The following is a 25286-nucleotide window of genomic DNA, read 5'->3' on the forward strand; positions in this document are numbered from 1 at the left end:
CGTTTACAATCCGTAAAATAAATGTAGATGACCTGCTGCTTTCACTCTGAAGGCGCGTTCCGGTCCGGGATATAAAGCATATGTCTTGCCAGCTTATTGATATAACACTTACAAGTCTCAACATGTTTTATATTCCGCTTCCTGACTAATTTAATTCTGACATAAAACCCACGCAGACAATATCCAAAGATCCACCAGAGACTGTTTGGCAGTATGTTTTATCGTTCTCCAGCTGAAAAATATGTAATTCTCTGTATCTTTTTCGTTATAGTTGTGATGTGAACCCTTCTATTCTCTTTAATTAAATTAACTTTTTTATAAATAATATTATCATCCATAGTGTATTGCCCCATTATTCAGCTTTTATGTCTGGATTGTTTTGCTTAATAAAAGTAGTGTATACATATTTTTTTCTTTTCAAAGCATCTCCTGGTGGTTTATATAGCGTATTTGCATTAAGTGAATGCTTGGCTGAAAACATGCATTTTTAATCTAGATTTAAATTGGGCGAGTGTGTCTGATCCTCAAAAAATATCAGGAAGGCAATTCCAGAGTTTAGGTGCTACGTATGAGAACGTAGGAGATCCACCTTTGGTGGATTTAGATATTCTAGGTATTATCAAAAGTCCGTTTTGAGATCTTAGAGAGCGTGATGGGTTGTAGTGTGATAGAAGCTCTGTTAGGTAGGTAGGGGCTAAACCCTTTAAGGCTTTATAAGTGATTAAAAGAACTTTAAAGTCAATACGATACTTAATGGGTAGCCAGTGAAGGGTTGATAACATTTGGGTTATGTGATGGTATTTTCTGGACCTGGTTAGAACTCTGGCAGCTGCGTTATGAACTAACTGTAGTTTGTTTATTGATGATGCAGGACAACCACTAAGTAGTGCATTACAGTAGTCAAGTCTTGAGGTCATAAATGCATGAATAAGCTTCTCCGCGTCAGCAACACACAGAATATTTCGTAACTTGGCAACATTTCTTAGCTGGAAAAAGGCTGTTTTTGTTACATTTGTGATGTGATTTCGAAATGACAGGTTGCTGTCTAATATAACGCCTAGATCTTTTACTGTATTTGTTGGAGTAACAGTACATCCTTCAACTTGCAGTTTATAATCAGAAATATTTGGTTTGCGTGTCTTTGGTCCGATAAGTAATATTTCTGTTTTATTAGAATTTAAAAGAAAGAAATTACAGGTCATCCAATGTTGTATATCTTTAATGCACTCTGCCAATTTGGATAGCTGGGGGGAATCATCTGGTCTTGATGAGATATATAGCCGAGTATCCTCTGCATAGCAATGGAAGCTAATTCCATGTTTTTTAATAATGTTTCCGAGGGGAAGCATGTATATGGAGAACAGCACGGGTCCCAGAACCGATCCCTGAGGTAATCCATAATTTACTTGCGTTAGATTGGATGATTCCCCATTTAAATGGACAAATTGATGTCTGTCTGACAAGTAAGATCTAAACCACTGTAGTGCCTGTCCCTCAATACCGGTATAATTGTGTAAGCAATCTAGAAGTATGTTATGGTATACGGTATCGAACGCAGCACTAAGGTCAAGCAGGACCAGGAGTGAGATGTTACCTTTATCTGATGCTATTGCTTTACTCTCTGTTCTTTAATTTGTACTATTCTGTACTTCTATATCTATCTCAATTTATATTAAACATAATTTTTTGCTAGTGTGGCAAAGCAAAAGTTAAATCTAATTTTGTTAATAATCTTCAAATCTGTGCTTCCCAACCCTGTTTCTTGAGGAACACCAACTAGTACATGTTTTGGAGACCTTGATGATCAAACACATCTGTTTCAACTCCTTGGTTTATTTGTACTAGTGTCCAAACCAAATTGGTTGTGGGATGAAGCACACATCCAACTTGTGTGTGCCTTCCAGTGTACAAAAAATATCTAAATATTCAGTACCTGTCAGGGATCCATCAGTATCTATGAGCGCCACTTCATGCTCCCATCTGAATCTGGCCTTGTTGGGTGACTGATAGTATTGGATTCCACTGAATCTGGCGCTCCAGCCTCCACAGCGGAACGTGCAGGTTTCAGTCATTTCTGCCACCCCGACAGCTGCACATGATGACTGGTTGAAGCTAATGAACTTGGTGTTGATGATACTCATATCATCATCCAGAGGCAGAACAACACCATGAGTGGTGCAGTAATCATTTCCCAGCTCAGGCACATGACCCACAATAGTGCTGTTTACCACAGCTGCACCTCCTTCCAGCCCCAATCTACTGACATAGTCCCAAATGCTCCTCTTGGCCTCCACTCCTGCTTTCTCATTATTGACCATGAGGAACTCACTGAACTGCACAGCTCCAACATTCACCCACTCAGCCCCTTTCTCATTGTTCCAGGACGTCAGGCGACGGAAGACTGCTGGTGCTGGAGTCGAGTCGTAGTAGCAGAAACCATTATATGTGTAGAAATACTCTTGGAAGATCCATAACCCAAACCAGCCCTGAGAATGCACCGTATTGTTGAAGAACTGCCCAAGTGGTACTCTCTTCGGACAGATGGTCTCATAAGATTGAATATCAAGATCGTTCATGCTGTACCAGAATCCAAAGTGAGTCCCACCAGCCACAGTGTTATGTGTAATGGTGTTGTTTGGATTTGTTACCCAGAATGCAGCCGGAGTCACATCATCATTTTGCAAACTTGTGCTCTGTTTTACAAATACTGCCAGATTATACTGCAAGATGTTTCCTGTCTCAGTACCATCTGTGAGAAAGAAGGCTCCACCTTTAATGTTGAAGATTATGTTTTGCTCCACCAGCAGGTTGTGAGTGTTGTGGATGCTTATAGCACGGTTGAAAGATTGATGGATGGCACAGCCACGCACGTACGACTTGTACTGAACATCTCCCATTAGATGCCAGTGGATTGGGTAGCGTCCCAGACGGAACGCCTGTCCAGCATGATAAATCTACAAAAAGAAACAAATAATTCTATGATTGAGATATGATTTAAGACATTTTTATGTATATAAAATATTTTATTTTAAAGGTCGTAAGGGATTTGTAGTCCTTTATCAAACTCTTACCTCGACATATTCAATTCTTCCAACTGCCAGGTTTTGGTTTGGTTGTGATGCGTGAAACATGATGCAGCCACCAAACTCATCGCTTCCTACTTCCTCTCCAAACCTCCCCTGGAAACACGTCTGGACTGCAAATTCCCCTGTAAGAAAATGTGAATATATGAATGTAGATCATGTAATAAAGTGGAAGGTGTCAGCCAGACTCTTTGGCATATAATGTTGTAATGAGCATGACGAGTCAAGCACAAATTACACACAAATTCATAAAGAGAAATGTGTGTTTTCTGTCCAAGATGGTGAAACAACCAAACCTGTGTTGAATCCATCAGGGCAAGCTGGTATCTGATCATACCACTCCTGGTTGTTGGATCCACGGATAACAATGTTTCTGGTAAGAAGTCCCACCTCTGCTCTTGCTTGAAAAACAGTCCCATCAGGCAGATTGACGGACACACCCAGATGAGTGTAGGTGAGGGGTTCGGTCAGATTGAGGGTCCTGCCGTCATCTGAAACTGAAGCAATTCTCCTCAACTCATTCTCTCTCTGGCTGTGTCTGTGGATTTATAAGAACAGCTGTGATTTTGTGGATTTCTTTAAACAAATTTAGTGACCTGATAATTATTTGAAAACGATTTCTTTAAGGAATATTTAACGGTGTCTTTATCCAGTGTATATCATGTCTATGTCACTAGCACCACCTGATCAAATGATCAAACAGGCTTCTTTAAAACACACAAATTTCAGCTGGTCAGATAAACATCTGCAAGTGTCTCGACCAACCTGATGAAGCAAACATTGTATGAGGGTTACACATTGATTTATTACAAAAATGGGTTATTGTCTTTGCCTATTGATCTGGGCAGCATTTACCAAAAGCACCGGGAGCCTAAGTTGATCGTTAAACCTGTGCTCTGGCTTGTATACTTTATGGACAAAAGTATTGGGGAACACCTCAATTATTGAATCAATTTAGTTATAGAAACGTGATCTGTGGAGTGATGTACTGTATTACACTTCTCTGTTTGACAATCTGATGATGGGTGAATCTGGATCTTGTGTACATACAGTATTATAAGTATTTCCAGAAGAGATACATCTTTAATTGAGATATATATATATATATATATATATATATATATATATATATATATATATATATATACATACACTGAAGGGTGCGGGAGAGTTTGGATGATTGTTTTATCAGTAAGGAATTCTGAAGACGAGTGATCTGACTTTCTAAATATTATTTACTAGGAAATCCCAAATTCCTACACGAAGAACAAGTTTTACTCCACATTTGTCAGTGCATCCATTCTGTACCTGTGGCCTGTAGAAGCAATAACAATTTCATCTCCAGCCTTCCAGGTGACGGCATCCATCAGTGTCAGAGTGCTGGAGCCACTTTGTGCAGTCTGAGAAAGACGAGTCCACGTTACAGGTACTGGGATTCCTGAAGAAACACAATTATAAACAAAGCATCACAAAGCAGAAAACTCCTCTATGGTTGTCATCCTAAGGTCTTATGTATAGGCAACCTTGTGTACACAGCGTATAGTACTGTATATACAATAACTATTGTACTGTACAAACATACCATGCAGATCCAGCACTCCCTCTCTGATAGCGAGGGTCTTTGCACCATAAACAGGAAGTTCTTTAGACCGCAGGTGTCCATGTAGTGTGATGATGGCTTTATGCTGGAAGGGCTGCTGCTCTGTGCCGATCTGTAAAGCTCCACCATCTGTGATCAGAATATTCTCCGCCTGTAGCTCAATATCGGCCTCATCAAAAATCAGTCGTCCACCTTAGAGGAGAAACACCATCGGTTAATATGTATTGATGAGAGGGTGTACGATTACTAAAGAGGGGAAACATGCCTCACCCTCTTTTAGAAAATGTCACCTTCACTTTAGGTGTACTGTAAAATGCATAATTTATAAAGGTAGTATTTGTGTAAATGAACATACCTTGGATGAGGAGCATCTTTAGGACAGGAGTGCTGGTGTCCAACAGGATGGTCTGACCAGCAGTGATTACAGCAAATGTGCCCTTCTCAGGAGGAGAGAGACCACCCCACGTATAGGGAGATGACCATACATCAATGTAGAAGAAATCGGCACGATCCTGAAAAACAGTGTTTTCTTTAAATATAAAATTTAGATAAACTGAGAACTGAAGAAGATTGGGTAGCTGCTTGTACTGTATATTTGTATGTATTTAGTTTCAGGAGGGGGGTTAAGCTATTTTAAATATGTCTTGGTTTTACCATTCTGGCGATTCCTTTGTTTCCTATCAGGACTCGAACTTTAGTTTCCTGGGATTTTGGTTGATCGTTGGTCACACAGATAATCTGTGTCTCATTGGCTGACTGGACATCGCAGACAGATCCCGCAATGGTCACAGTAACTTCACTGGTGTTTGTGCTACACGTGACACAAAGGAAAGTTTGTAATAAACACGCATATTCTGTGAAGGCACTAATAATAATAATAACAGCTATAAAATTACTATTTGAACACTTAAGACACACTAAAATGTAGATTTAAGATGTTCTAGATATAAAGCTAAATAAAATAAAAAAGAATACACAAATATAATAATTATTACGTTCACACATTAATTCTCTTAATAAATTTAGTTCATGAAAATCTGCTTTGTGTGCACCTGAACCCTGAGCCTGTAATAGTGAGTCTGGTGCCTCCAGCTGTTCCTCCCCTGCGTGGGGTGACATCACTGATCACAGGGGTTAAAGAGGATCTGTATGTGTAGCCGGCTGTGATGTTGACTGTATCGTTTCCGTTCCTCACTAAAACCACGCAGACCTGCTCTGTTTCATTTCCTGAAAGACAGACACATGTAAACAATAATACATATTTTAGATCTACAGATACAATGATATATTTGGTTGGATTAATGGTACGGTTTAATGTGCAAACATTTCAAGATACATGAGCAATGCTTTATGAGGAAATGCACACCATTGTTGTACGGGACCTCACAGTACAGTTGGTTAGATTTGGAGTTCTGCAGGTCAACGTTACATTCTCTGTCACAGATGAGAACTCTGGTGGTGTTTGGGTCAAATCCAGAGCCTTGAATGGCAACAACAGCTCCTCCAGCATAGCTTCCTAAAACAATACAGAAGGGGTATAACTCCAGTGTCTTAGAGAGTCAGATTTTACATTGCACAATGGTAGCCCATGTTGAAACTAGATGTCCTTATTAATAAATGTTAGCATCAAATTATTTCAATCCATTTCATTTGTTCCTTTTAGAAATAAGGCTTGTGAGAATCGATATTTGATTACCTTCATTTGGTGTGACCCCTGTCAGCAGCAGCTCGTAGCTGAAGACAGACTGAGATAATGCATGACCTTTGACCTGGTGATATAACCTAACCGGAAACGTTCCTCCTGCGTGTTCCCCAACAGTGCACATCAGCTGTGTATCTATGATGGATGTCACATTACAACCCACACCATCAATATTCACTGAGACGAGCGCTGCGTCTGTGCCAAAGCCTGAACCAGAGATGGTGATCTGTGTTCCAACAGGACCTGCGATGAAAAGCAGCATTATTATGATGTGGTATATATATGGCCCTGTTTGTGAAATCCCTGCTTTAGTCTTTTTATTGTGATTTAATGTGGATGTTCGTGATCATTATATGGCACCACTTAAATCAATAGACCTGGCTATAAAACATAGGGTAGGAACTGTATAATATTGATGGTACTCAACCAGAGAACTGCCTTGGAAGTTGTACTTGCAACTCTTTATCGCTAAGCTGCAGTATTTTGATAGACATCAGAGTTTTTTCAGGGTTGCATGTAGAGCTGTTTGCAAGAATCTGAGTGAGAACAGTAAAGAGCGCTGCTCAAAACCCGCAGGGCACAGTTTGGCAAGCACAGTATTTGTCCATGCTGGAAATCCATACGCAAAAATAGACCACGGATATCAGGTGTGTCACCTTCTCAAATCATTATGCATTGCATGTGATGATGTTTGCATATTTACAGTAGGCGTTGGATTATTTAATGTACAATTAGGATTATATGTGTAAATAAACCTGCGGCGTGCCAACATATCGTGCGCATTAGCGTTTTGGGTCACCTGGGTTCTTCACATAACATATCTAAATGTTCTATTAAAAATTAAAGTAAAAAATTGTGCATTAACCTAGATGATTTGCAAATGTCGATTTTACAATTTTGTTTTAACAAGAATGAAAAACAAAATAAAAGTCTTCATTTTTTAGTTTCTCGGGATGTTTCTATTTGAAAAAAGTATGCAATGAATACATGAATTCTAGCTTTTAGTTGTTCTTTAGACACAACTTAACACAAAACAGCGTTTTTCTAATTGTTACTAAGATGACTGCAAAAAAAACTTCAGTAAGCATACAGTAAACATACAGTGTATTTTGTAACACACATCTTAAACATTCAAGAAACAAAGACTTAAAGGAACAGTTCCCCCAAAATTGCTGCTGAACAGAAAAAAGATAAGAAATACGATATTTGGAAGAATGTCAGTAACCAATCAGATCTCATCCCCATTGACTCCCATAATATTTATTTTCCCTACTATGGCAGTAAATGGGGGATGAGATCTGTTTGGTTACTATATTCTTCCAAATATCTTCCTTTGTGTTTAGCAGAACAAAGAAATGTATGTTTGGAACAACCTGAGGGTGAGTAAATGATGACACACTTTTCATTTTTGAGTGAACTATCCATTTAAATCACTTAACACTTAAATCACACAAAGGAGTTATACAGCAGCATTTAGAACTTTTGAGTTTTGAGACACTAGATTACATTGGACAAACAGTGTATTTAAATTCTTCCTAAATTGAATTTTACCTGTTGCAGGGCTCAATGAGATGATGTCTGGAGTTTGTTCAATGGTGTAGTAGAATGTTTGTTGTAGGTACTCAACATCATACACCCAAATATCCACCCGCACTTCTCCCTCTACATAAGCCGGTGTTAAACATTTTACTCTGTCTGGGGTCACTTCTAAAATCTGGCAGGGGAGGTTATCAAGCATCACAGTGGTATTATCTGCCACAAAGCCATTTCCTTCGATCAAGAGTGGAGTTCCTCCAGCAATGCTTCCTGATGTTGGTTGGATGGTGGCCTGTGGTGTGCTGGTCAGGTTGAAGAGCCCTGTCGCGAGACCTTTACTCATAACCACCACTCGCAGGGCATGTCTCCCAGCGGGCAGAGCACCAACCAAAAGTGTGATGACGTTATCTGTGATGTGTGTGACTTTCAGGATAATTTCATCAGCAGAAACCCTTAGATCTGCTTTTTTGCTTCCAAATCCACTGCCAGTGACCACAACAGTAGTAGAGTTTCCAGTAACAGAGTCAGGTGACACGCTGGAGACAACTGGTGTAACAGACTGAGAATATTCAAACATGCACTCAGAACTGCAAGAGGAAGAGATGGTGTTTGCATAAACTACAACGTTTCCCCTGCGGGCCGGAGACGGTGAGGTGTCGCACACTATTTGTGAGTAGTTCATGGAAACTACATTGCATTGAACATTTGCTACCATCACAGATGCGTTCACAAAACCAGAGCCAGAGATGAAGAGACGAGTGTAGCCGGTCGTGCTGCCCACAGAGGGAGAGACGGAATCAACCACAGGTAGAACCACAAATCTGCGGTCGTACTCATTCGGCATTGTCATGATGGCTGTACCCAAGTTATTGACCCGGACGGTTATGGGTAAGGGTGTGCCCACTGGAGCGCCGCTGTCAGGACTGAGTTTGCAGTTAATCTCAGTGAAGATGCTATTGATGACACGACAAGAATGACTTCCAATTTTGACCTGTGATTGAAAAAAATAAAAAAATAAAATTCTCATTAATTTCTGTATTACAAAAACAGTATTATATTTTCATAGTGGACAAATTGATTATGAATTTTACAGTTTACAAACTTAGAGAAACATTTTCTCAGTAACACAACCCTATTAACAATTTACATTTATATTTAGTCATCAAGCAGACGATTTTATCCAAAGTGACTTACAGATAGTTCATAGAGCAATAAATCGATGTCATAACGGAGCAATAATACAATATGTGCCAATATCAATTTACTAGTTTTAAAAAAACATAACAATACCTGTTAAGAGAGAGAGGCTGTTTTGATTTTTTCTGTATCCAACAACTCTCTTTAATAACATAACTGATTTGTACTAGAAGATAATCATCTTTTAATGTGGTGCATTTTAGAATAATGTTTAAAATACATTTATGCATTTCATGCTTTTTTCCGCTGCACAGTGTAATCCGGCTATACATTTTATCAGAATTTATGACCTTACGGAATAACATTTGTACATATAAAAAGATTGATTGAAATGAAAAAAAAGTTTTTCGTGCATTGACCTCTCAACCTCACCTTATTTGCACAGGAGATGCTGCTAAAGCCAGATCCCTTGATGGTGATGATGTCATGGGCGGTGGCGTGGTTAGGAGTAATGCTTTCTACAGTAGGACTGGCACAGGAGGTAAAACAAAAGCACAGACCATCAGAAATACCATTCTGTTCCAGTTGATCTTGGACACAGCCAGAAACGGCCACACACTCTGACTCAGATGAGATCATCTGCCTTGAGGCTGTGGGGGACACAAATGAAAGAAGAACATTTCCTCACCAAACCAATCACAGATAAAAAGTGAAGGAATATAGAGTAATAATAATATGCATTACAACCCCAGAGCGGAAATACATGATCAGATTTGATTAAACGCAGACAAAAAATTGTGATATAACTTGAACAGATGAATTGTTTAACACAAAACTATAATGTGAGCTAATAGTGTGAATTTTCAAATACACCTAGAGCAACATTGGCTCAACCAATGGTGTGTGTTTGCCAGACTACGAGTTAATAAATACTAGAACTAATAAATGATGGTACATTTTTTAAAACAATTATATTTGCAATTCTCTGTGTATGTTAGTGATCTAGAATTTAACAACTGTAGCTGTGATTTTAAAATAAAATTGTTGCTGTTGTACCCAAATTCACAGAGGCCTGTATTCCAGCTACAGACACCTGAAGCCCAACAGGTCTCTCCTCCAGAGGTCTGACGGTCACTACGCCCTGTAGCATCTTCTGGTTAATGGAGTCAATGTAGCCGCTGCTGTAGTAATAAACTCCAGCTGAGGTGAAACGATGGCTGAAGACTCCTAAAGCCGAGAGAGTCAAACAGGTACACAAAGACCAGTCAGATTTCTCAATAAAACTGACACTGTGTTACCAACACTTATTGACCTGTTAATTTCCTTTACAGTAATTGCAGCCATAGTTTATCATAAAGAGTATTGTGTACACTGTGCACGTTGTCTACAAGAGAACTGGCTAGCTATTGCATATTACATTGAATTTATGGTAAGATACCTTAAGTTTAGTTGCAAAAATGTAATGTTTAGATACATTCAGAAGGTGTAGTCTGCAAAAATGTACTTTCTGGAGTCACTGTGTCATCAAATTATGTTATGATGAAAAAAACAAATGAGGAGTGTAATAAAACAAAAGAATGACATGGGTTGTGAAATAGGTCACCTTTGGCGGTATTGTTGTCTCCACTGTTGAAAACAATGCCTTCATTATCATGATCAGTACTGCTTAGACTGGACACACTGAAGACCCTGTATCCCAGATTCGTCACAAAATCCGGTGCTTCCCAGCTCCAAACCACTGTGTCCCCAACTGAGACTATAAGTGCAGACGGGCTCCAGGCGTAACCCTGACCAAAGACTAAACACATTGTTTGTTTAAAGCTTTACACATAAACAGGCAGGCCTATTTAATCTCTTACGAACAAAAAATTTGTAAGATATTCGGGTTGGATTTCATTAAGGGAACAAAGTTCTTTCTATTGTTATCAATCTTATTTCTGTGGTCGTGGCTCCTAAACACGCTTCCTACATCGTACATGAGGGAGATGAAAAAAAACAAGTTTATTAGATCCACGTCGCACTGTGTGATCTGTCAAGATCTTATAAGATGGCTGAAATCGCAGGCTTAAGGGGAGGTCACACTGTAGTCTAAAAGGCAGATTTTTTTACACATGTTCTTTTGTATTCCAATCTAGAGACTGAGAAATAACCATTGCTGAAATCTAACAGTGATCTTGCACAGTATTGTCCATTAATGTTGATTACATTTATTGTTAAATTATGAGAGTTGATTGAATCAGTCAATGTCGCAGAGGGCTGTTGTGGATGCATGTTAACTAATAGAGACCGATGTGTTTAGTTAAAGAAACTAGGCAAAATTATACAATAAGGTTTTATTTGTTGTCTTACGTTAATGCATAAAGATAACATGAACTAACAATAAGAAGTGTTTTTTTTTAGCATGTATTAATACTATTAATTATTCATGTAAGTTCATGTTGCATTAACTAATGTTAACAGTTACAATATTTGGCTTTATAGCAAATTCTGAAAATAAATAATAAATTAACTATTGCTCAGTGTTAGTTCATAATAAGCTAATGCCTTAACTTAGTGTTGACACCCATTGTGATATTGACTTTGATGTATGTCATGTGCGTGAGAAAGAAAGTGAAAGTAAATAGATATTACCGGGGTGGAGACCTTGGTTTGTCACAGTGTGTATTTTTTCAGTAGGCTGGGTCACACACATCAGTTGTTGTTCTGAAGCGTCAGTTATCTTGCATTGAGTATCTCCTGTGAGAAACACAGTTTTGTTGAGTCACAACCACAATGCATATACAGCAATTTTATTCAATTTATGACGGCATTTCTTGCCGTTAAACAAAACAATGCAGAACATTTTGGACACCTTTTAAAAAATATATATTTTTATGTTTGGTGCTGACATTGTAGAAGTGCCCAGTTTCACTTTGACATTGACACATGATGTTGTCTTACCCAGGGTCACATTGTTTTCTGAAGGGACCGAGCTGAACCCAGAGCCTGTGATGGTGATGGTGGTTCCTCCATACAAGGAGCCCATTGGTGGAGAGAAGCCTGTCACCTTCAGAACAATCTCTATAGTGGTATTAACACCAGCACTAGAAGAAAATATAGAAAATAAGAAATATTCTTCAGATTAAACAGTATTAAATGTAGTAAGGAATAAAAAAAGTAATTTTGGGAGCATTAAAGACAGTTTCATCAGACCCAAAGTTAAGTTAACTTGACAATTTATTTCTAGATTAATTTAGTGGATATTTTTTTGCATATCAATCGTGTTGAATTAAATGAAAATTTCTTAACAGTTATTGTTATCTTTGCAAAGGTCTGTACCTATGTTGTTACAACTGAAACCATCTATAAAGACTTGACTTTTAATTAAATGTCAATACAGTTTTTCTTCCGTTATTTTCCAGACACAAATTATAATAAATTCCCAGAAAATTTATATTTACATATAAATGCTGCAGTTGCACTGCTGTTGAAGTCTAGAATGTGCTGTAATGTATAAGAGTGACTGATCTGACACCTGGTTCTGGCGTAGCCTTGGTTCCCGACTCTCACGTGGATGTCGTATACAGCTGGGGCGAGTTTGGGCAACATGCAGGTAATGTTTTCATTGGTCCACTGCAACAATTCACACTCAGTCTCACCAACCAGAACAGAGCTGCCATTGACCCGCTTCTCAAAATTTGTGCCCAGGATTGTGAGATTCCTGAGCCCTTTACCACAACAAAAATAATGTGGAAAGTTAATATACTGTAATATAGAACATTGTACCTCTTTGTTTGGAGGTGAAGATAATGAAGTTCGATTCTTAATTTCACATTTCAACAAAATTGGACATATGCTGATAAACTGCGATATTAATAGATTTCCATGTTTGATTTGAAGGCACTTTTGTTAACTAGGAAACCATTTTTTAAACTGTGCTGATGTTTGATGTACTTTGTGGGTGCTCCCGTTTTGTGATCTAGTTAGTTTCCATGGAGATAAAACCAATTTCGAAGTAAAGAAATGTTTTTGGAAAGCATAATTTTAGAATGTTTAATGGGAGAATGAGAAATTATAACATTTAATTAGGATTCATTAAAGCAAAAAAGAAAAATCTTACCGAATACTGTTGTAGTCTGTGGGCTGACAGCAGTGATGGTGGCCATTAGAATGTTGTATGTGAAGGATTCATCCGATCTTGCTGACATCTCTCCCATGGTCACTGTTACAGTCTGTGGACCTAATGACCCCTGATTGACGTGTCACACACAAGATCTATACATGTTTAATAGACTACAACATTGTAAACATGAATATCTGTTAACTTCAAAACAATGATGTTATGTTGCTAAGAGTCATGCTGATAAGGTTTATAGTGTGTTCCCCACTTTTCACAAGTCCCTCAAAGAAAATCAAGAAAAATGGTAAAATCTCTTCACTTACAGCAGGAACTATGCATTTCAACTGAGTAAATTCTGCTTCAGTAACATTACACTGCTTAGTGCCAATGGTGACAGCTGTATTGATACTAAATCCATAACCAAACACAGTCAGAATCGCCCCTCCTGTGAAGCCAGAAAGATCATGTTGGTAGAAAATATTGCAAGGTGCACAAAAACTTGAATTGTTCATTTACTGTGTATCTAAAAGACATGTCCAACCCTTCGATTCACAAAAGATAGCATGGCATATTTATTAAGTGCAATGCTAAAGAAATTAATAACTTTTCTATTTTTAGTTAAGAATTTAAGATGTTGCCAAGTTTTTCTTCATAGTGTTCTTCACCTGATGTACTTCCTGTGGTGGGGTATATGGAGGTCACTCCTAACTGGTGTGTGAAGTTTAAACCCCCGCTATTGTCAAATCGGGCATTGCCCAGACCAGAGAATCTCAGAGACACTGGTTGAATGCCAGCACTTGCTGGGCCAACTTTGCAGGTTACATAAGTACCTGAAAAACCACAAAATAATATAGTCAGATTTCTTCTTAAATAGTGCATGAAAATGTTTAGTCCTAATGAACTTTAGTCCCAGTCTTTTCATTGGCGATCAACTGTCCTGTAAGGTAATTGCAACACATTAGAAGTTATATTTTCCATGTTATTAAAAGTTTTTGCCCACACTAGACATGACAGCAATACGTGACAAGCTACACTAGATTCTTTATTAGTAACAATTGTGTTTTATGACACACTTCATGTCTGGCGTGGATCCTAAATCATGGTTCAGGTGTATTCGATTAAGGTTAGAGCTGAACTCTGCCGTACTGTCGATCGCCAAGTGCAGGATTGTGCACTGCTGATATACTTTCTCTCAAAGGTGAACAGACTTGGGCTAAAAGGTTTAAAACATATTTTAATTTAATTGGACTTCCTAAGAAATCATATTGGTTTTGACTTACTGGAGACCTCTTGAACAGAACATTCCACTTCACCCGTCTTTACTGTGACATTGCCACCATCAAATCCAGATCCGGTTATTTTAACAACGGTTGCCAAACCACTGGAACCTAAATTACAATACCAGTCACATGAACCACTAAACACCAAAACAAATGAATATGACAGTTTTTTACTATATGTCCAGCTTTATAATCACTGCACCTTCTGTAGGAGATATCCCGGTCACTGTTGGAGTCTTAGACTCACTCCAGGTGAAACTACAATCACCTGAACACCATGATGGGATGCCATTGATGAAAACCTCGACCTGATGCAAAACATGCCGCACATATGCATGAGCTATGAACACTTTAAAACACTTTGTTTTTGAAAAGATTTTGCTTTAATGTCAAATAAAACAAATTCCCTTCTGAAAATTTAATCCAATGATTTTATTTGCATTCATAACATGGTCTGTCTGAATACTCGGTTCTGATTGGCTGGAAGGTGTGCATTAAAACCGTTAAGGCACAGGTAGTCAGTTTGATCACAGTTTGAAATGAGCGATGTAATACTATTATGAAATTTAGCAATTAATGAAAATTAATAGCAAAATTGTCTCAATATTATCGTGGACACATGACTGAATGAAAGGTCTTCTCAGATCAAATGTTAAACAATATAATATATATTACTTTATAACGCTTAGTTGGTGCATTTTTAAGCCATTTGACCTATCATATACTCATATACCGCAAGACAAGTTATAAACAAACAAAAGTTATGATTATAGGGTAAGGAAATGTGGACATGACATGGTTCATTTGTACATCATTGCGATGTTTAATGATTGTTTATTAAACATTTACGGTACTTTTTCAAGGTCTTCATTTGTATTTTTACATATCGCAAGTGTCACGAAACAGGGAGGTGAGAGAAGAACCCAAGCGCAGGCAACAATACGGGGTATCAGATTTTAATAAAGTAAAACAGAAAACAAAAACCCACAAGGGGGTAAAATACAGGGGGTAACAAAGGCAGCAAAACCAAGAACGAAAAACTCACGGCGGGTAACCAGCTGTAACCAAAAGGACGTTAACGCTGTGACACAGCGTTGTCACAAATCCTCAATAAAGCAGTTACACAGCACATACCATTACCACAAAGTACAAGATGTACGAGAACAAACGAGCAATAGACAAGAGGGCAATATATAGGGAGACTAACAAAGGAGATAACGCTGGGCAGGTGTGGGTAATGAGACACAGGAGGAAAGCTATACTAGAAACGAGAGGGGCGGGGCCAAATGACGAGACAGGAGAGAACGCATATTATGTCCTGATTGACAATAATATGTTTCTCTCCACATAAAACACGTGGGTCTGTCATGATTCTGCCCCTAGACCAGAAAATCAAGACAAGAGAAGGCAGAATCATTTTTCAGTAATGAGGGAGTGCATTGCATTTTTTGCGCTCCAGGACTTGCAGCCTAAAAAGGGGCCATTCATATTTCGCTTCTTTTAGGTCATACAGATTTGTTCATTTAACAGGGGCCGTCAATTTACCCGCACAACTGTCTGTAACGCAAATGAAGAGTTACACAAATAAACCTTTCATGCATTGCTCAATTCATAATCCTCCAGACATGCAAACTGTTCAGAGTTATACAACCTTTTCTAACAGGCCTTTTCATGACACATTGTGTTACACCATTGAATTCTGCACCACAGGTGGCATGAGCAAGGACATTTAAGGGATGCCACAGGCCACACCTCCATATGGCTAATGTTTGTTAAACAAACAAGTATTGTTCTAAAGATGTGTAGTGTGTGGAAAAGGCACCTGTGGTTTATCTGTAGGGATACGTAGAAAGTCTCCGGTAATTTTGTTTTTATAAAGGCCTCCTTGCTCGATCTCATATGATGTCACTGAAGGGTTCACGCCGACCACAGCAGAGGAATTAATCTGGTTAACATATAATAAAGAGAAATCGTCAGTTTTTTATTGGTATTTGACAGATTTCACGGTGATCATTTTGCTTGTGTTATCAGTTTATTGTTTCTTGCCTCTAACAGTGGCTGATTGCCTGGGATGGTGAGCCACTGGATGTCCCACGTGTAGCCTGTACAATCTCCATATCTCTGCACTTCCAGCTGGCCGAGCTCTGGAATCCCCTGTAGTGCGTACTGCAGGTCTACAGCACTGATGTTTACTGGCAGACCTGAGGCACAAACACCACACCAAAGATATAAATTACCAGTTAATCTACTAAAGAGTTGTCAATATGTAATTTGCTTACCGCTATTCATTTAAAGCAAATGTATGTTCTGAAACTATAATAATTTCTGTAAAGTAACTTATTCCAATAATAAAACTTGTACCCTCAACACGTCGACCATAAATGGCAACATCAAAGGTTCCAGTAAGAGGTGGACTGGCTTTGTGAACACGACTAATAGTGACTGTGGCATTGTCCTGGCGTTGAACCAGTTTGTCCTCTGTGCTGTTTGGCATTTTCTGAAAGACAGAAATCGAAAAATTCAGTTTGAGAATGTTATAATTGACACACAAAATATACGATTCAATAAATATTATATGTGTATGCATAGGAAGTAAAAGATCATAGTTTTTTAAGCAAAGCTCTTAACAGTAAGCAGTAGGAAAATAAACTAAATATTATAAAATAATATAAAAAATAAATTGAAAATTTTGAATGACCATTTTTTCTTTCGCGTAAGTAGAACGTGAAATTGGTTTGGCTTAACTATTCCATTAACTAACCTGCAAAAAGTTGATTTCAAGCAACGGGATGCCAAAGCCACAGTAGTATGGGGTTGCTGTGATGTCATAACTGACTTGTGAAGCGCTTGCTTGTTTTTGCACATAAATGTTGGAAAAGAACGGCCCTGAGCTGCCAAGAGCAGGTGGCCGTCTACCCTGCAGTATAACTGTGGAGAAAAACTTGATCAAGTTGTGTATATAAGCAGAATCATAATATGACCGTAATATATAAGGCTACCTCTTATTAATCCCTCCACCTAAATAACTTCAAAATAACTCCTGACATCGTCTCCATGGCTAGTTTGTCACACCAACTACATTTATTTTTACAGTAATATTTTACACCACCATAATATATCCGAAAAATACCCGAAGGATCCAAAGCAGTTACTCCCCGACCAATGTGAACAGTATCTATGTAGTACACAGAGTCAGCTCTCTCTCCAGCCACACTGAGCCCAAGCAGTTGGTAGTCAGAGCCTATAAAGCTTTGCGAAATGGAATCCAGTAGGTCCACACACTTGTATTTCCACCTAAAAAATAATTAAAGCAATATTACAATGCTAGCACATAACAAAAATGTATTTGGTTGTGAATTTAGTGGATCTTTAGCAGAGGGCTATTCCCCCAAACAAAGAATGTATGATGACTAGATGTTTACAGGATTAAACATACTCATCAGTTGAGTCAAACTGCACAGAGATTTGTGTCATCTCGGCCTGGTAATAACCATAATCGCTGCTTTGGTAACTGAAATACATTCCAAGTTCATTCGCCAGACGGCCTTTGTAGGCTAAGCAGAGCTACAATGAAAAAACAGTTTTCAGACATTTCATTTGAGAAAATAAATCCACTTCTATCTAAGAGAACTTAATTCCATACTAAGGAAAATCGTTTTTTAAAAAGGATGGAGGAATTATTGAGATGTTTAGGGATGCTTACAATATTGTATGTCTGTAGTGGCACTGGGCGGTACTGGGTCTCATAATATTGAAATATATCATATGGGTTTCTTAGAGACCAGCGGCCACAGAAAGCTTCAGAATCAGAGACCAGGTATCCTGAATACTGGTTGACAGAGGAAAAGCTGTACATTACTATGTTGCTTTGGCCAAAATGGTGCTTACAAGTTTACATACACCTTGAAGAATCTTGAAATTGTTGAACATTTATTTTAATGTTTTTTAATTTAATTCTGGCCTGAATTAGTTTTACATAAGAAATGTTTAAATCAACACAGAATAAAAACTAAAATTGTTAATATAGTCTACATACACTTAATTCGATGCTACTTAGGCAATCAATGAAAGTTCTTATGTTTTGTGATAATTGTAAATTTATATTATTTATGTATATATATTTTATAGCTTTTGAATTACTATTGAGAAAATAAGATATTTAAAATAGTAACAACTGCTCTGTCCAAACAATCACCAAAACTAGTGTAATAGTGTAATGGCTAAGGATGAATATTCACTGTCATTTCCCAGATTCTGCGAGGTGTATGTGCACCACTGTAATTTACATTTTGGACGACGTGTTTATCATAAATGACATACAATTCATTTAGATAATGTGTCTTTAATCTATGTGTGATTAATACAAGCTGTACTTACTGCTCTATCGTCCTCATAATCTCTAAAATACTTCACATTCAAGTTCTCAGCGGTTGGAATCTGTGACGGACATTTAGCTGAGATCATCACATTTATTGCTTCCAGCACCTTAAATCGCAAAAGAATAGTGTCAAAAGACATGTAGAAGGAGTAGAATATTGTTTTGCCAAACTTTTCATCAGATTGTAAATATGAACACAAATACAAAACAAACAGAAACCTCAGTCTCAGATGCATCATAAGTCAGAGGAGGTGATGGGACGCCGCCCCACAGAAGTGTGAAATTCTCCAGACTGGCCTTCCCTTTGACTACTTCAGTAACTGTGATGTATACATCTGACCCCATGGTCAAATATCGAAGATCCTCAAAGTCACCTGAGATCAAGACAGTTAGAAGATTTTAAAATCTTTTAAAAATGTTCCCTGAAAGTTAGTGTTGGCAACCCACAATGAAACAACATGTTAATGAATCGAATTGATAATAAGAGGAAAATATGGTACAGATCTGATACAGATGCTCTCAAAAGAATGATGTATGGAATTACATTTAATACATCGATTAGCCTCTTATTGTTTTCCATGTTTAGTTCACCTCTGTTTGAGTTGAATGTGATATCGTAAAGTGCTTCTGTGCTCAGTTCCTCCTTCGTGACTGTAACTGTGTCTGGTTTTATTGTCCACAAATCATTCAAAGCGTTCTGCAACTCCAGCGCTGATGCACTGACTGGAATCGGCCCTGTCACGTTGGGAAAACAAAGATAAGCATCAACAACATTTTTCAATAGATTACAATAACAACACATTTTTACAATTTCACGTGTGAGGGAGCAATGCACCTGTTTTATGATTTCCATATTCCAGGATGTAATATGTGTTGTCACAGAAGACCATTGAAAAGCAGTTACTGCTGATTCTCATAGTCTGCACCTCTTGGATGGCACTTACTGGTGTCCATCCTTCAAAACTAACCACCTATAACAGCAAATAATAAAAATTACTTGGGGACAGTTGAACATGACATTTTTCTTTACAGTATTTGCAGGTACAGTGCCACTTTGAATATCTAAACACCATAAAGTTTCTGCGGAGAATTTTAAAACGCTGTAATTTTACCTGTTTTTCAGGAAAAACATCATAGCTTGCGATTATCTGCTGTTTCTCTTGAACAGCTTCTCTTGTCTGCTGGGCTGTGAACGTGCTGATCTCTTTGAAAAAGCCCACGTCAACTGAATAATATCCCTGAACTAGAACCTCAATGTAGTACCTGTAGCACATTGAATGAAGCAGAACAATTGTATTATAACCGAGGATAATGATGTTACAAGCAATGTTATATTTTATACAACAGTTCGTTCTGGTTATCAAGTCTGATTGAAATTGTCTTGTCAACTGTTAACATGTCATGCACAACAGCTTGCAACGCTGGCCAAACAAAGTGGGCCAGTGGAATAGAAAAACGTGTTTTGTTGTGAATTGCCATTTACGATCTCTCTCTCTCTTTCGTTCACACAAACACACACAATTGCTGCCTCATCTCTTTTCACTAATAACCTTATTGATTCACACACATGGGGGGGGGGGGGGGGTAACATGACAAAACAAGGGTATTAAACATAAAATAGAGCCAGGAAAATGGACTAACATAACTAGACAAGACTAAAGATAACAGGAACGTAAATAAAGATAACTAGACTACACTAACTAGACTACACTTACTAGGCTACATTAACTAGGCTACACTACACTAGTGACGACAGGGCAGGAACAGAGACGAGACCGGAGAGAGAGCGTATGGCAAGCCAAATCAACTAATAGTGCCTCTCGCCACATAAAACATGACGTTCTGTCATGATCCTGCCACTAGACCAAGAGAAACCTGACATGATGTGGCAGAATCACGACACAGAAGGGTTGTACAGTATAGTGTAGCCTACAGGCCAATACCGCACACACCCTGGGCTCGATCTGAAGTTTTTATCAATCAATCAATATAGTCATATTGCTATAGTAGAAAACAATGATCGTTTATCCAAAAGACACTAAATCTTTTTTTGCCTTTCTTACCTTTTTATTTAGTAAAATTTTCCAGACTTTATGGTGATTTGAATGGATGAAATTTCACTTACGACTTTTCCTTCTCTAAGCGCATAAAATCTGATCTCCGGATGTGATGGGAGTGAATTGATGCCATCATAACCTGAACAAAGTTGCATTGCAATTTATTATTAATCTATTATATATTAGTGATTGAATGATTTATTTACCGATATTTGTACGTTTGAAAAACTATTCATTAAATCTTTGGCTGCCATACAACACATAAGCATTTAATTTATATTAATATAATAAAGATGGAAAGCAGGCAATTGCCACTAAGTCACATGAGAAGGAATTAAGTATTAAAGGGGTGATATGACATGATTTAAAACTTTAATGTAAATATATTTAAAAGAAATATCACCGTGCCAACAATGCACCAAAGCGCACCTCTTTTTTAGACCATCCCGCCCATGGGTGCACAAATGTGCGTAAATGTGTTTGCTATTTAAACGGGGCGTAAAAATGAAGCCAGCAAAAACACATGCACATGCCTTACGCCTGGTGTTCGATAGGTCCCCTTGATTTTGAACGAGTGAAAATCACGCATTGATAATTATCAAAAGACAGCAGTGTGAAATGAGTTCAAAACATGAAACGCATCCTATCACCCATTTCATTTTAAGATTACTTTGCTACACATTTAATTCATAATAAGCCACTCAGTACGATAAATGTACTTTCATGTGTGGACCTTTCAAGTGTTCAAGACTGTAGGCATGTAAAACACGGTAATATTTCATTTAATCTCTCTCAGTAACTCGTTTAATTGCATTTGTGTTATATATGTCTAAATATCGGGATCAGCCATTAAAATAAAGTATATTTACCAATGTAAGCAATTGTTGTAAGACGTTTTTCATCATAACTTTTATACTTCTAGTAATTGAATTATGAAATAATTTATTTATTTACAGTGATTCACATACTTTATCCTGGGGAACACCTGTCTTGCTGAAATACATCAGGCAATCACTGTATCCATTGATAAGGAAGTAGTAGTTGTCAGTCTCCATCGGAACAAAGAAACCACGCAGTCGAGCAACAAAGTTATTCATTGCAGAGGGCCACACAAAGGACAGAGAATCCACCCACTGTACAGAATATCCTGGTCTGCTGGCATTGTAGTCCTGGACGTCCTCTAGATTGTCTGTATAAGTGTCATTCCACATCTCCATTTGAAATCCTCTGCTTCCTGCAAACAGTTTTAAAAAAACAAATAATTTTATGGAAAATCTAAATTTTAATACATCCAGGATAGTTTAAGAAAGTTTGTGTTTGAAGTGATTCTAAATTCAATATATATGCTTATTGTCAGTGAGGAGGATTTAATCCCAGTGTCCATAGACTTAAAATGTCATGGACTCGGCTGAAAACGCTCCGCTGCAGGCAGCGTTCTGTCCCAATTTTTAGTTCCATACCATAAATCAGCAACAAATAGCGACTGACGATATAGAGACATTTGACAGAATCATCCCCATTCAGAGGTCAGATTTTAAATCTCACCTGGAAACACTGTCATATTGGTCCTTTTATAACCAGGGGTCATGCAGACTATCTTCTCATCTGAAACATTCTGAATCTGACAATTGTGACCTAAAATGAAAAAAGGAAAACATATAATGTAAGAACATGGGCGTCAGAAAAACATTTCACCCAGAAAAACTAGACAATGCTTTTTACCAGCTTCAGTGGTGTAGTGAGCTGTAGTGTAGTGAGTGGTGTTTTCTTGGCTTGTAATCATAGGGGAACCACTTTATGTGCTATAAAACACCTTATCTTGTTGCTTCAGTGGTTCTTCAGAGGTTCTTCGGTGGTTCCGTGGGATGACTGAGTTGCTTTATAAAACAGATGAAGAATCAAACAGGGGCTTAACAGGTTCTTTATACAGAACCGGGCTATATAAATAGCTCCTCATTCATCCAACCACTGAAGAACCTCTGAAGAAACACTAAAGCACCAAGATATTGTGTTATAGCACTAAAAGTGGTTCCCCTATATGATTACAAGCAAAGAACAACATTTAGTACTATATCATTACATGTACATTTAGTCATTTAGCAGATGCTTTTATCCAAAGCGACTAACAAAGAGTTCAGGGAGTAATAAGCGATACGTCATAAAAGAGCAATAGTACGATAGGTGCTAATACAAACATTAATAAAAAAAATTACCATTCCCTGCTGTAATGCGAGCTTTATGAATTGACACCACTGCATGTTCTCTGGTTGGTAAGTTTTTCAGTTTTATATTCCTATTTAATTTTACGTGTAGTGTCTTAAATTCATTTTATTTCAAACACAGTTTATTTCTAGGTTAAGGTTAAATGTTGTATCTCAGATTTCCACTGTGGACTTTTGAACACTGCATAAACATTGACAGGTGACAGAACATCAGGTTTACCTCCTACTAAAACCACAGCTGGCCGGTCGGTCTCATCAAAGTAGCGTCCATTAATAGTGAGTAAAGTGCCGCCCAACACGCTGCCCTCAGACGGAGAAACTCCTTTCACCTCTAAAAGAGAGACACATATTTAATCACCAACAGGTGAAGATTTTTTTTTTTAAGATTTGCATTTTGTATTCTTTAAAATAAACGTTGTTCTGCACCTGCATATGTCTGGAACATGGCAAGCTTGTTCAATGCTGAGACACTGAAATGCTCAAATTCTGGTAGACTCCTTAAGAAAATGGGTTTTGTCATGACTTTTAACAACATTGATGAGATGCAGAAACTTAAGTGTAAATTTTGTGTAAAATAACATCAAACGTCTCTGACCTCCCATATTCACCATCCAGAATATAACTCAGGTTATGATGACCTGAGGTCAAAGATAGCAACAGATTATTCAACAAAAAAGTTTACTAGAATGTAAATTATTTATTCCATATTTTATTTGAATAATACAAAATGTCTTGCCAACATAAGTTCCTGTAACTTTGCAACTCATGTATCCCCAGTCACCCCCTTCATAGTCCAATTTCAGACCATACCTGGAAAAAGAGGCAAATTATGCAATTTACATGAAAATTTTGAATTTACCTTGCTACAGTAAATACATTTGCTTACTTTTCATCTGAATTAGGTTTCAGTAGTTCACAAGGCACGCCACCCATGTATGCCCTGAGAATACACATAAAAAAAGAGGAATCAGATAAACCTATTGTCAAGAGACCTAAAGGATTAAACATATATTTTTATATCATATCATTATAGTTGAATTCAAATATTTATATTTATTTTGGATTAAATACCTCACAAATCTTGTATTTCGACCACTGGAACTTCTGTCTGTATTGCTTCCATAAACTTCAGTAATAATTCTTCCTCTCATTGTAACCACAGTCCCTATACATTGATAATATAAGAAAGTTATAATATAACTTCAATAAAGGTCCAATAAAGGATAACAAAGTTGTAACTAAAACAAACCACCTAAAAGAAGAATCTTACCTGGAAGACCTGACTGTGGGCCAATACTCTCAATGGTCGGTGTATAGTACATTCTACTCTGAAAAAGCATAGCATGTATTTGTATGTTGAACTGTTTAAGAATAATTTTAGTAAACATTTTACTGAAGTCTTTCTCATTTACCTGGAACCTGCAGTTGCTATACCACCACCACCACCCCCCCCAGTAGCTATTACACATTTGACTTGCAGGAATAGGGACACCTTCCACACTGACATGTATGTTATAGTCACCTTCTGGCAGAGGTCTGAATAAGACAATGCAATGACTTGTGTGAGAAATATTTTGACAAAAACAATTGTGACACTGGACCACAAAACCTGTCTTTTTTTATAAAGTAAAAACAGTATGAGAACATGTTTTAAACCGGGCACTTTCTTACCTTGTGTAACACACAATCTGATTGGAGTGACTGACTGTTTCGACATCACATGGAATAGATCTTGTCTGAGACACCAGAATCACACTGTTGCCAATGTTTGTGTCATCAGCATTTAAACTGAACTGACTGGCAAAACCTGAGAAAAAATGATCAAATCTAGTGTATTAGACAGTTTTATAAAGAAAAAATATTGTTTTATTATGCCAACCACCATTTACAGCTAAATCAACAGGCTGTAAAAATGCACTGTATATAGTATATTTACCTTATATATCCTACCCTGACACTAACTTTCGTTGACTAAATAAAAACTGTTGAACTGTTAGATTTTAGCACATTGTTTTTAATAGCCTACCTTCACCCTCTATGGTCAGTCTCGTTCCTCCATTGACGCTGCCAGCATAGGGGGTTATCCTGCTGACCATCTGCGCACCTGCATGAAACAATATGAACACGTTCTCGTTTTTAAATAAAATTGATTCAGACGGTCAGAAAAAAATGGCATGATACATTGAGTATGA

The 25286-nt window shown here is 37.7% G+C and overlaps 1 protein-coding gene across 1 annotated transcript in view; it reads right to left on the reverse strand.

The window, feature by feature from the left end:
- Window positions 1–25286, reverse strand: part of LOC306910471 (fibrocystin-L-like) — a 38508-nt gene that overhangs the window by 12529 nt on the left and 693 nt on the right. Inside the window, exons 3-47 of the mRNA XM_079485049.1 lie at window positions 25121–25198; window positions 24766–24901; window positions 24507–24630; window positions 24365–24422; window positions 24166–24259; window positions 23981–24034; window positions 23819–23904; window positions 23690–23732; window positions 23521–23591; window positions 23315–23425; window positions 22418–22507; window positions 21875–22106; window positions 19928–20078; window positions 19651–19786; window positions 19407–19550; window positions 19029–19189; window positions 18815–18922; window positions 17874–18001; window positions 17568–17731; window positions 17199–17365; window positions 16799–16934; window positions 16484–16638; window positions 16260–16382; window positions 14640–14745; window positions 14438–14545; window positions 13823–13987; window positions 13481–13602; window positions 13158–13287; window positions 12573–12765; window positions 11999–12141; window positions 11690–11794; window positions 10662–10856; window positions 10115–10285; window positions 9491–9708; window positions 7937–8912; window positions 6380–6628; window positions 6050–6199; window positions 5736–5910; window positions 5338–5494; window positions 5039–5195; window positions 4666–4875; window positions 4392–4521; window positions 3380–3621; window positions 3072–3208; window positions 1934–2954 (exon numbers count right to left, since the gene is read on the reverse strand). Coding sequence (XP_079341175.1) covers window positions 1934–2954; window positions 3072–3208; window positions 3380–3621; window positions 4392–4521; window positions 4666–4875; window positions 5039–5195; window positions 5338–5494; window positions 5736–5910; window positions 6050–6199; window positions 6380–6628; window positions 7937–8912; window positions 9491–9708; window positions 10115–10285; window positions 10662–10856; window positions 11690–11794; window positions 11999–12141; window positions 12573–12765; window positions 13158–13287; window positions 13481–13602; window positions 13823–13987; window positions 14438–14545; window positions 14640–14745; window positions 16260–16382; window positions 16484–16638; window positions 16799–16934; window positions 17199–17365; window positions 17568–17731; window positions 17874–18001; window positions 18815–18922; window positions 19029–19189; window positions 19407–19550; window positions 19651–19786; window positions 19928–20078; window positions 21875–22106; window positions 22418–22507; window positions 23315–23425; window positions 23521–23591; window positions 23690–23732; window positions 23819–23904; window positions 23981–24034; window positions 24166–24259; window positions 24365–24422; window positions 24507–24630; window positions 24766–24901; window positions 25121–25198 — 8010 coding nt within the window. The remainder of the gene's footprint in view (window positions 1–1933; window positions 2955–3071; window positions 3209–3379; window positions 3622–4391; window positions 4522–4665; window positions 4876–5038; window positions 5196–5337; window positions 5495–5735; window positions 5911–6049; window positions 6200–6379; window positions 6629–7936; window positions 8913–9490; window positions 9709–10114; window positions 10286–10661; window positions 10857–11689; window positions 11795–11998; window positions 12142–12572; window positions 12766–13157; window positions 13288–13480; window positions 13603–13822; window positions 13988–14437; window positions 14546–14639; window positions 14746–16259; window positions 16383–16483; window positions 16639–16798; window positions 16935–17198; window positions 17366–17567; window positions 17732–17873; window positions 18002–18814; window positions 18923–19028; window positions 19190–19406; window positions 19551–19650; window positions 19787–19927; window positions 20079–21874; window positions 22107–22417; window positions 22508–23314; window positions 23426–23520; window positions 23592–23689; window positions 23733–23818; window positions 23905–23980; window positions 24035–24165; window positions 24260–24364; window positions 24423–24506; window positions 24631–24765; window positions 24902–25120; window positions 25199–25286) is intronic.

The sequence above is a fragment of the Barbatula barbatula genome (genome assembly GCF_947034865.1).
Source record: "Barbatula barbatula genome assembly, chromosome: 21".
NCBI lineage: Eukaryota > Metazoa > Chordata > Actinopteri > Cypriniformes > Nemacheilidae > Barbatula > Barbatula barbatula.